The following is a 13,139-nucleotide window of genomic DNA, read 5'->3' as shown; positions in this document are numbered from 1 at the left end:
CCGATAAAAAAAATACGTGTCTCTTATTTTTCGATGTATTACAACATATTGCAGTTTCATCAAAATCGGTGAGGGACACCTGGGATAGTTTCCTTGTAAGTACTTAAATCTGTTGCTCTTAGTGGTTCGGAACCCACCTTAAGCTGAAGGTCCCCCTCCCATCACTATGCAAGTGTGTGGGGGTGTGTAGAGGAATAGAGAAGAACGTACAAGAAAAATGTAAACCCTTAGGCGACACATTAAAAGCTTCCATTATTTTCTTGAACTTATATTTGCTAATTTTAAATAAACAGTCAAATATTGTTTAAACAATATTCGAATCTTGAGTTTGGAATTGAATAAAAGCGTTTAATTATGAACCTATTCATTTATAATGAATGAACGTATATAAGATAATACCTGGTTTTTGTAATTTGCACAAAATAATTAAATTTTGATAATAACATAAATTGCATTATTTTTGCTCAAAGTATGATGAAGGATATATCAATTACACGTAAAATGATACATCGCTGAAGTATTTTTTACCGCTCTTTCAGAAATATATGCAAAAAAAGTGTTAATAAGAAAATTTTCCAGAGAATTTAATCAAAGTCTTGACAAAATTGTGCTGACTTTTTCGTGAATTCTGCCAAGATCTGATCTTAAAACAAGTAAATCGCAATAGTTTTCAAATTTGTTGCTTATCTTTTTTTAAATTTTGGTTTAGAAGTAATAAATGTTATATTTGTGATGCACATGATGTTTTGATTTTTTGTTTCAAAGTATTTTCTGTACACCTATTCTTAAAGAGTACCTCTTGGAAAAGTCATGCGGATCCTGAAAAGAATTACATTTTTTCCGACTTTTCTGATATCTTTTAGTACACATATATATCATAATAGAAAGCTGAAAAAACGTTAATTCCGATCCGGAAAATCGAGAAACTTACCAGACGTTTGAAGGCGAAATTTGTCTAGACATTCTGTGATTTTAAATCATTTATATTCTAAGATCAGCTTTTCCATTATTCGCAAAAGCGAAGGTTTTCATTTATCGTCTTGTACTAAGCAAGGAATGAGAATTTTTCGATTTCATAAATGGCAAGTCTCCCAGTCACGTAATACCTTCTGGATGAGTTTCCACGGAAATCCACTTTTGCAGTAATTTTGCCCTAGGGCGGAGGGATGACGATAAATGTTGCCCTCTCGTAAAAGCGGATAAGGCGTGGGTACCCATCAGCCATCACTACACGTACCATACATATCTTTAATAATAGATGCCTCAGTCGGCGTTGAATTAAAGATGGCAAGCAGAAAGTCAATTCAAATTAACATTTTCTGGTCTTTAAAAATGCGATTACTATTCTCGACCGGATTATAGGATGACATAGAAGATAGTCGTCGAGAACTTGGAAAAAGAACGGATCCTGAATCATCCTAATTGGGTTACCTTCTTATGGAAGTGCTCTAATTCTCGTTAGTTTTTTAAGAACGAGCCTTACAGAAAAGTAAATGTAACAGAAAATGTAATTGCTTCAGATCTGACTAATCATTTCAGTCTTTAATTTTAGATATTCTGTTACTTAAAACTTTTGTAATTACTAATTACAAAATTACTCTTAATTATACAAAATATTCAGTTGCCTTACTTTTACTTGCAGGGTGGCCACAGGCCGGGAAAACCGGAAACTAACCTGGAATTTTCAGCAACGAAGTTTTCCGACCTCCTTTAAAATATCGAAGATCATTTTACATTTCAGATTTTAAAGTTTGTGTTACGTTCAAAAATGAATGTTTCTTTTTTAATATATATTTCAGAATTTAAAACTTGTGTTAATGGATCGTTAAAATACTACAGTTTCCTTTACATTTGAGTTGAAAATTCTACTATTTGTTACCTTTTAGTAAAAAATTCATCTTTTATGGATATTATGGATTCTTTTAAATTGCAAGTCTACTTCTGATATCATATTATTGGTCCAGAATTTATTCCTTTTGATTCGAAATTGTAATATCTGCTGGAAATTTCATTATTATATTGTCAATTCAACTATTTCATAAAAATGCATCTACTTTAGGTCTTTATTCAAACAATCAACAAATTAGTGAAGAAATATATTGCTTAAAATTGAACTACTTTGTTAAAAATTCATCTTTCTCATTCAAAAATTTAACTTTAAAAAAGAAATGAAAGTTCGGCTTTTTGGATAGAAAATCCGTTTTTTGGATTCAAAATTCATCTTTTGCTTGAAATTTTTACCTTCAGAGTGACCACTAGCGGAAAACCAGGCATTAGCCTAGAATTTTGTGCACTGGGGAAAAAACGGGATTTCTTCTTGAAACGGAAATTTTTCAGGTTTATTTTTACTTTTGCAGTAAATATCGTCTTAATCTATTTAATATAATATTTACTAATTTTAAAATTTCGCTGATGTATCGTTGAAATCCTAAAGTTCCTTATATATTTGAGAAGAAAAACTTCCTTTTTCTGTTGTTTTCCCTTAATTTAAACTGAATTAATAGAACTTTTATTTATAAATAGAACTTAATCTTTTAAAAGAAAAGTCGTATTCTTTGTTTTTCATCCGTCTACTATCATATTATGGTCCACAATTTATCTACTATGAATGTTAATATTTGGCGGAAAATTTAATTATCTTCTTGAAAATTTAACTCTTTTTTTAAAAAGTCATCTTTTTTGGCTAAAAGTGAACTTTTTTAATTTGAAAAGTCTACTTTTGTGTTTTAGGTTTTGAATATATCTTTTTTGTTTGGAAGAAATTTCATTCTTTGTACTTCTTTGTTCAATATTCCTCTTTTTGGACAGAAAGTTCCACTTTTGGATTGAAAATTCATCTTTTGTTAGAAAATCCACCATTTATTATTTTAAATAATTGTAAACTAATTCCTGTAAATAAAGAGTCTATTATAATGTTTCTGGTTCACAATTCATCTCTTTTGGTTAGAAAATTCAAAATTTTAGTGAAATTAAAATTTTTTTTTTTTGAAAATTGAACTATTTTCTGAAAAAGTCGTCTTTCTTTATTCAAAGTTAAATCTTTTTAATTGAAAACTCTATTAAAATAATTCTGCTGCTATTTGGTTGAGAATTTGATTACATTTGATTCGAATATTAGTTTGATTTGTTTATCATTCATCTTTCTGGATAGAAAGTTTGTACTTTTTGACGAATATTCATGTTTTATGGATGAAATCTAATTCTTCTGAATTGAAAAGTCTACTTCTGCTATTATGTTTTTGGTCCAGAATCTATGTCCTTTGGTTAAGAATTCTACTGAATGTTTGAAAGGACCTCGCACTAAATGTATGGGAAAATGGCTTTCCGTGGATTTAGCTGGAACTTTGTAATTTTTAAGGTTATAAGTGCCGGATGAAATATCCGTAAAAAAAATCCAAAAAAAATGGACAGTTTTAGCGCTATGCGGCGCTAAGCGCTCAAGATCAGTGAATAAAACGAATTACAACAGATTTTGTTACAAAAGCGATGTCAACATAGAAATCACGGTTCAGATCGTGGTCTGTCATATTTTCGCCTACACCGTTGACTCATATAGCGCGCTTCTAAAAACGATCAAACGCTAAGCGCCCAAGATTTTAACTTGACTAATTCATCTCTTTTTTAAAGGCAGAAATGGTAACCAAAGTAACATTAGTAACTAGTGCGTACATTTCGATAATTACATTGTACTGTTCTCAAGAGTACCGAACGCTAAGCGCTCATTATCAGTGAATAGAACGAATTACAATAGATTTAGTTACAAAAACGATGTCAACATAGAAATCACGGTTCAGATCGTGGTCTGTCATATTTTCGCCTACACCGTTGACTCATATAGCGCGCTTCTTAAAACGATCAAATGCCAAGCGCCCAAGATTTTAACTTGACTCATATTGTCATTGGTTTGGCTAAACATGTTACTGACCACTTCTTAATGCGTGTTTCGTATACAGACATCGCTTGTGTCGCTAAAGCTACTAGGATTGGTTCTATTCGCTGATCATGGGCGCTTAGCGTTCGGCCCTCTGGCGAAGGGTACACTGTTATTATCGATGTGCGCACTAGTTACTAATGTTACTTTGGATACCATTTCTGTCTTTAAAAAAGTAATTACTTGGTCAAGTTCAAATCTTGGGCGCTTAGCGTTTGATAGTTTCGAGAAGCGCGCAATATAACTCATTGGTTTGGCTAAACATATTACTGACTACTATCTGATGCGTGATTCTTACAGTGACATCGCTTTTGTCGCTAAAGTTACTAGGATTGGTTTTATTCGCTGATATTGAGCGCTTAGCGTTCAACCCTCTTCCGAAGGGTAGAATGTTATTATCGGTATGTGCGCACTAGTTATTAATGTAACTTTGGGTACCATTTCTTCCTTTAAAGAAGTGATTAATTAGTCAAGTTAAAATCTTGGGCGCTTAGCGTTTGATCGTTTTGAGAAGCGCGCTATATGAGTCAACGGTGTAGGCGAAAGTATGACAGACCACGATCTAAACCGTGATTTCTATATTTATATCGCTTTTGTAACAAAATCTGTTGTAATTCGTTTTATTCACTGATATTGAGCGCTTAGCGCCGCATAGCACTAAAACTGTCCATTTTTTTGGATTTTTTTACGGATATTTCATCCGGCACTTATAGCCTTAAAAATTACAAAGTTTCAGCTAAATCCACCGAAAGCCATTTTCCCATACATTTATTGTGGGGTCTTTTAACTATTTTTTTACAATTCAACTATTTTATTAAAAAGTCATCTTCTTCGACTGGAAATTAATTCTTTTAATTTGAAAAGTCCACAATTATGTTTTTGATTCAGAATTTATCTCTGTTGTTAAAATTTAAACTATTTTGTGGGAAATTTCGTTTTTTTTAAATTTGGAATTATTTTTTAAAAAGTCATATTTTTTGGTCGATAATTCCACTTTAAAAAATGAAGGGTCGTCTTTTTGGTTTAAAAATTCAACTTTTTTTATTGAAAATGCAACATTCTTATCTATTTGGTTTCAAATGCTTCTGTTTGGTTGAAAATGAAGTTTCTAAAAAGTCAAGCTTTTTAGGTAAAAAACTCAACTATTTTTTTGAAAATACACAGTTTTTTATTGCCAATTGCACTGTTTTTTGTTTTGAAAACTTAATATATATGACTTTAAATCAACTATGCATTTCAACTTTATTCACCGTTTAACAACCCTACCTTATTTAAAAAAAAATCATTTATCCCTTTTTTATTGTACTTTTTTCTTTAAAAATCGCCCTATTTTCCCTGTTTTAAGAACAGTCTGGAAAATAAAGATTGAAATCACTTTTACAATTATTTACTTGATATATTTTCCCTTGAATTTATAAAATTTGTAATTCTTTTTGAATTCTGTGTAATAAAGCCATTATCATTAAGAGATAATTATTGTAAGCGCTTGAAATATCAAAACAGGAAAAATGTAATTTTGGGCTGGAAAAACCGGGATTTAGCCTGAATTTAGTTTTTGAAGTTTTAGTGGCCACCCTGATTTTCCAGAATTATGAGTTTTATTTATTTTGAATTGTTTATTCTTCTATGCTTTCAAAACTTATTCTCGTTGATTTTCTAGAACCAAAAATATCTTTTCCGAGTTTATGCCTAGGGGAAATCGGGCCAAAACAACTCCACAGGGAAAGACCGTTTACGCTTTAATACGTTCTGCATGCTTTTTACTACTAGTTTTAACGTAAAATAATAGAGATAACAAAGCTGAGTTTTTTATTCATAGAGCAATATAATTTGAGCAAGCAAACGTAAGAGTTTAGCACAAATAATACACGGCCTTGCCTTGGGATTCGATAAATTGCCAGGGAAATTAATTCTACAATTTTGTTCTGAATCTGTACAAATTCAGAATGGTTTTACTTTTATTTGGGTAAAAATCCTCAGAATAGCTCAAATAAAATGAAGAAGCAGTGAATAAAATTAATAAGTAATATTAATTATTATGAGATTAAATAATAATTAATATTGCACTAAGAATACAGAGAAAATTTTCTTAAGATCTTGGAAATATCTATAACGTGTTCTCCGTAGTTTAGCGGGTTAGAGTACCAGCCCGGCATTCTGAAGCTCTGGGTTTTTAAATCACAGCGGAGCGAAAGAACTCTTTCACAACATAAAAACACAAAATCAGTATTTCAAAAATATTGAGTTAAGACCATGTGGAGAAAAACAACTGAAATCAATCATAATTACATATAAAATTCTGGTCCACACGGTAGCTTTAAAAAATAAATATTTATCATCGTACGCCAGATTCAGATCTTACAAAATTGTGTTTAAAATGAAATGGTTTATCGTTGATTTTTAAGTTACTAATTTTTCACTTTTGATTAAAATCATTGAATTTAAAAAATCGTGGTACACAATTTGAAAAGTCATTATTTTTAATGGCTAATTTTTAAGGTCCTAAGTTAAGAATGCTTCAATTTTTAAACGAAGTTCCGAATTGTTTCATTTTCAATTTTTCAAATTTGAATTAATTTATTGATAAAATATTGTATTTGAAAACATATAATTTTGAAAGCTTTTAGAATGATTGTACTTTGCCGCCTAGTCCCCTAGATCACATGATGTAGTAACGCAGTTATTGCTCGTTCCGACATGGTTATTTTAAATTTTAATTTAAATTTTTTCCCGCCATGCTTATTCACTAGATGGTGCCTTAGTCCGTCTTCCATAGACTCTCCATTATGTAGTTCTGTGCGTTACGAGTCACATCGAACACTAAGGCTAATATTTAAAAGGAAAGTGTTTTAAGTGGTTTTTTGGAATACGAGTCCACCAAGTAAAGCTGAAAATCTCCGAGGTAAGAAGAGGAATCATAGAAAGAAGAAAGAATCCTGAAGAAGCTGCAAAAAATAGAAGAAGTTAAACGTGCCAAAAAACGCATGAAGTGTTCACGTTCGACATCATCCAGTTCATCTTCTAGCACATCGTCGGGATCTCCGGTTCGTTCAAAGTCCACGTCTTCTCGAAAAAAGGAGGGTTCGCCTCGCTCGAGAAACACGTCGCGCCATCGCTCAAACTCTGAGGCTAGACCCCCTCGCAAAAAAAATGGTGAGCGTCTTCTGTGAGAAACAGCACACCTTAGGAGGAGTGTCAGCCATAAATGGTTCAAGGTCATCACGCGGCAGTTCCCTCTTATTCGACACGAGAAGTCCATCTCGATCTAAAAATCGCAGCTCGAGAAGCAAGTCGAGCTCCGATAGAGAAAACTCAGTCGGTATGACTGAAAAACGCAACAATGAGGGCGATAAGAAATTCTGAACAGGTTGTTGATAAAATAGATCCTCTACTTGACCGGATGAAAAAGAATACCTTTGAAGAAGCAGTGCTGTCTCTGCCAATTTTTTACTCAGTGGCAGATTTATGGACAAAAATCCTCAAATCAGGTTTTCCAAAAAAGTTCCTTCAAGAACTGATGGAAAAATATTCACCAGTAAAAAGTTGTACTATTTTAGGTGCTCCGTCCCTCAATCCCGAGACTCGGCTAAGATCAAAAGTCAAGTAAAAAGATTATTTTATGGTCGCAGATGAAAAACAACTAGCAACCGGTACGAGCGCCATTGGACAAGCACTCACTGAAATTCTAAAAGAGAAGAAACTATCAAGAGATATTCTCTTTGATATCGTGAATGACGCTGGAAAGATCCTTACAGATTTATAGCACGAATTATCGAAGGCAAGACGGGCCTTCTTAACTCTTGCTGCATATTCGGTTCTGAAAACTGTCTCTGAACAAACAGTAGTCGACAGTTTGTTGTTTGGAAATTTCCTTGTAGAAAAACTAAATACGAATAAAGAGATATAAAAAGTGGCCAAAGACCTTGAAAAATCCGCTGTATTGACGAGTAATCCAAAAAGGGCTCAATCGACATATAAAAATAACGGAGCTCCAAAAGACGCAGGAGCTCTTAGATCTTGGGGCTTCAATTTAAACGAGAGGGCAGAAGCATTAGAATTCGAGAATCAACGGCAGGAGATCGAACTTGAGGAGGGTAAGGTTATTTAGTAGGTAGCCTAACGCATTATGAAAAGTTTTGGAATAAAATGACTTCGGACCGATTCATTTTAAAATCAATAAAAGCATACAGATTGACCTTTTCTAGCTACCCGCGCCAAAACAAAAATCCGTCCGAACCTCACCTGTCAGTTGAAGAGAAACTCAAAAAGTGATAGAGTTGCTAATACAGCAAAACGCGTTTGCATTGAGGAGGATTTATTATCCCCGTACATTTTAACACAAAAACCTGATTGAAGTTACAGGTTCAGACTTAACTTAAAGGCAATGAATGAGTTTATTGACCCACCTTATTTTAAAATCACAGGACTGCTATAGGGTCTATTTTGACTTAAAAGATGCAACTTTTCTAATACGCGTAGCAGAAAATGATCATAAATTCCTCAGATTTTCTTTCGATAGTAAGCTTTATGAAATTAATTGTATGCCTGTTGGGCTTTGTACAGTACCTTACACGTTCACAAAAATTGTAAAACCAGTGCCCCAAGAACGAAGGTAGCAAGGGATTATTATCGTTATATATTTAGATCATATTCTTTTTATTGCGCAAACTGAAACAGAACGTTGCACAAATGTAAAAATGGCTAAAAAACACTTAAATCGCTAGGGTTTATCATAAACTTTAAAAAATACCAGCCTAATCCCTCTAATTACGTACCTTCTTAGGTTTCGACTTAGATAGAAAAAAATCTGTCTCCGATTACCTCAAAAGAAGAAAGAATTCATTAAAAACTTAGTACAAAGTTTTCAGAATACAATCGAATCGAAAATAAGAGAGCTAGCACATCTAATAGACCCGCTTGTCGCAGCATGTCCAGCAGTAAAATACGGATAGCTGTACCCTGAAAGATCGGTAAGAGAAACATATTTGGCACTGAAAAGGTCAAATGGGAATTTTAACTTGTCAATGATACTCTCAGACACGGCAAAAGAGGACTTTAGCTGCTGGTTTTGCAATATACAAAATTCTAGTAATCCTGTCTGAGAGGAAATTTCCGCGAAATAAATATTTACAGATGCATCCCTTAATGGATGGGGTGCTTTCTGTGAAGTTCATAAAACGTACGGCTGGCGGGACCAAAAAGAACAAAAGCACCAGACAAATTATTTAGAGCCCATAGCAGCATTTTTTGGGTTAAGGTGCTTCGCAAAAGAAAAGAAAAATTGTGAAATACTTCTAAAGATAAAAAACACTACAGGAATCTCATACGTGAACAGAATGGAGGGTATTCAGCACCAAAAACTAACACAGCTCAATAGAGTCATATGCCAGTGATGCGAGAGTCGACAGATTCGGGTTCACGTTTCGTATCTAAGGTCGGATGAAAATTTAGAAGCTGATGAGCAATGCAGATTTGCACCAAGCGAAACAGAATGGGAGCTCGCAGCCTAGGCAATCCAAGAAATAAAGAAAAATTTAGTCCCATAGGAATATAAATTTTTGCATCAAGGGCAAATGCTAAGTGTCAAAGATTCGTACCGTGGCATAGGGACCCATACTCTGTTGGAGTAGATGCTTCAACAATTAATCGGTTCAGTTATTTTTTCTCTTTGATGGTAACCGAGCCCGTTCTGGGGCATTATTCAAACCAACCCGCATGAAAACGTTTCTTTCGAAAGATTCACTAAAAAATAGCCACCCTATTGGCATTATTAATGGCTCAGCGTGTTCAAATGTTCGGAAAAATAAAGTTAATAATATGCCCACAACGTATAAATTAATACAAATGAAAATACTAGACAGAACAAACCTCATAGGTCGTAAGACCAAATAAGCTGTGCTTAATATTCCCTTCTTCACGGAGAACCCACAGCTGTATGTAGCCTTAGTACTTCAAACTTCAATTTAAAGAATGTCTGATTTTTGAATAGAAAATATAATCAAATTATTCCGCACTTTTAAAAATCCTTTTCACGAGGCAACCTCATAGTCCCTAAGCCGTTGGATCAAGGAAAGCACGGAGGAAAGCGGTATTAACATAATAATATTTAAGGCTCATAGCACAAGGCATGCGTCCACATTCACCGCAGCTCGTAGAGGAACGACCATCAAGTTAGTTCAAAAAGCAGCAGGCTCGTCCAAAAATTCGACAGTAGTCTACAATAACGAATTAACTCTAGTATACAGATAAAATCGGAGATTTTATATAAAATCGCAACGATCTTTAGCTTTAAACCTCTACATAATGCGAGCTAGAGGACGAGGCTGCGATGTACAGTTGAACGATTGAATGAACTTAGTTATAGTGAAGTTCAATCGTAATTCAGTGAACTGCCTCGCCCGAATAGATCACATCCACGAAATACTAATTTACACTTTAATCTTCACCCAAATATATATAAAAACGGTAAAAAGTTTTTAGTTTTTCATATCGTTGCGGTTTAAACCTTCTTCAAAATACAATGGAGAGTCTAGGGAAGACGGACTAAGGCGCCATCTAGCGTATAAGCATGGGGGAAAAAAATTTGAATTAAACTTAAAAATAACTGTGCTGGAACGAGAAGTAACTACGTTACTACGTAATGTTATCCATTCGGATAAGGTTGCTCACACAATTACGATTAAAATTATTCATTTCTGAACGGTAAGAAAAATGACATTGTTTTTTTTTTTTGACAGAAATGTTCAAGGTCTTGCTACTAAAGTTGTTTTTATTTTAAAAGCTTAACTTTGAAAATATTTGGTTTGAAATGTCTCAATTTTTAGATTCTAAATTGTTTAGTTTCAATTTTAAACGTACAAAATTTTCCTGCTTTTTAAATTCTTCGAAATCGTAGACTATCAAATTAAAAGTTATTTTGGAACACTACTTTTTTGAGATACTGCAAGAAAATTTTTTTTTAAATCTTGATTAGGTGTTGAAAATTCGACTTCTACTATCGTGCAAAAATTGAAGACCACCTATTTTTTATGACTGATAAGGTTCTCTAAACTTCAATTATTTTGGAGCTAAGATTTTTTCTCTCTAAAGGATTTAATTACCTTAAAATTCGTTATAAAATTATCTCAGGATTGAGCAAATTTATTTATTTTTTAGTTAGATATTGCAAAAATATAATTAGAAGATTTTCTTAAATTTTCAATGACTTACGAAATAATCAATATTTCTTAATGTTCTTGTGCTCATCTTAAAACTTTACTCATGACTCACGTCGGCATTTGCCTTCTGAGTCGCGTTGTATTTTTTTGCATTACTCCTAAAAAGAAAACAATAAAAAATTGTGTAGAAGTATTTTCTTCATCCAATCGATAATAATCGAGATAATCATTCTTAAGATTTGGTCCTTTTTCAACAGTCCAACATTCAATTAATATTATCTATTTATGAAAATATTTCAAAATTTGAAAAACCTTTTGTCATGGGTATTTACTGCCCAAAAGATACACCATAACCAAAAATAAAGGAAATTGATGAACTGCTTATTTTTTTGACATAAGGAAGGTCTTCATTATTTAAAATTAAGATTTTTCTTTGGTTTCTTATACGTTAAAAGGCACCATATATGTACTAATTGAGCGTAGATTAATGAAGAAAAGATACTTGCCTCGTTTCTTTAAATGGTCTTCTACCATTATCGCAGAAATCATAAAAACATTTCCAACACTTCCAACTACCGCAAGTGAGGCAAGAAGTAGTAAACGAGCTACACGAGACCAGTCTTCTGATAATGTGACCGGTGAAACACCAGGATCATTGTCAAAAGCGCTTCTCGACTTGTCCAATGACATTCCAGAATTCACCGTTACTATTTCTGCCAAGGAGGTATCAAAAATCGAAATGACCGTCGTCTCATTCATTTTGGAATCTGAAAAAAAATAGGTTAAGATAAATCCTCACAATTAGTATTTAGAGACACTTTTAAAGGTAGAGAATTATAAAGATGAATTATAAAAATATTTATCACTGAATATGCAACATAAATGTTATTTAGAGTATATTAATTTTTTTCAAAGCTGCATGGAGAAAAATTGATAACCAAAGTTAGAAAGTCAAAGTTTAGAGTAAGTCCGTTCTTCTGGATGGTCGAAAGGGCCTTCTATCATTTTTTCTACATAGAAAGATTCTCATTTTATGGCGAGACTGACTGTTAGAAGAAAAACAGACTCACTATCAGAATAATTAAGGTATCCTTTTGGGAAGCTCAATACGATCATCTTGTATTCACTCATTTAGACCATCTGCGGAGAACCAGATGATCCGTTGAGGAAGGCCAATATTTACGCGTCAATTATGCATATGAGAATTAAAAAGCCGATACCGTTTTCCGAGTAATCGAATATTCGTTGAGCTATCCCTCCGTTTTTGGCCTTCTCAGAAATGCAGACCCATGCAGTTTCTCAGCACGTAGAGCGACAGAAGGCTGCAACTCTCGCCTCGGAAGGGCTGCTGTGCGCGAGTACTTAGTCGAGTATATTGCCCTATATTATACATTCCAATTGGAAACTGTTCAGAACTGCTAACATTTGGATCTCCCAGAAATTGTGGCCCAGGCTACTGGCAGGCGAACCCCGACCCTGGACTGGAAGTGAGAGTTCGGTTTATTTGTTGTTTATTGAATTAAACATTTTTTAAATAGGTTCAAACTGCTTTAAGATATTTCGAATATACATAGAGAGTGAAGTGTATTAAAGATATCATGGTGCAAAGTCGATTAAATATTTTCTTTCGAATTTTCAACTAAAAGTTTGATTCTTCCAAGGGTTTAAGGGCAAAGGTTTCACTCGATGTGTAATACCGGTTTCTGAAATGACTCCAGTGTTTGAAATCTTACAATTTAGTACACTGACGGCGTGTCCTTAGCCTCTCGTGCTCCAAATAATATATTGTTAATGTGCACTGCTCAATCAATCTTCAAAAAAAAAGGCGTATGAAGACTTTTAATTCCTACTGTACATGGACCAATAACACGGCTTTGCATCTGAAGACAAAACAATGGTTGTCCTCCTTGGACAGTCACTCACGAAAATTCTTCTTTTCTTCAGTTTCTACACATCAAATCTCCGTACCAGATGCTCATAGTCTGAACCCGGTGGCGAATAGTGACCGAACCGCTTGTATATGAAAAATTTAAGGAATCTCTTCTGACATT

The 13,139-nt window shown here is 33.6% G+C and overlaps 1 protein-coding gene across 1 annotated transcript in view; it reads right to left on the bottom strand.

Annotated features, from left to right (window-relative positions):
• The window catches only part of LOC117176011 (adenosine receptor A1-like), a 52,992-nt gene extending 41,145 nt beyond the window's left edge, over positions 1-11,847 (bottom strand). Inside the window, exon 1 of the mRNA XM_033365957.1 lies at positions 11,595-11,847. Coding sequence (XP_033221848.1) covers positions 11,595-11,847 — 253 coding nt within the window. The remainder of the gene's footprint in view (positions 1-11,594) is intronic.
• Positions 11,848-13,139: the final 1,292 nt, after the last annotated feature.

Source organism: Belonocnema kinseyi, chromosome 7, assembly GCF_010883055.1.
Source record: "Belonocnema kinseyi isolate 2016_QV_RU_SX_M_011 chromosome 7, B_treatae_v1, whole genome shotgun sequence".
Lineage (NCBI taxonomy): Eukaryota > Metazoa > Arthropoda > Insecta > Hymenoptera > Cynipidae > Belonocnema > Belonocnema kinseyi.
Note: the sequence above shows the minus strand (reverse complement) of the source record. Positions and strands in the feature narration are given on the sequence as shown.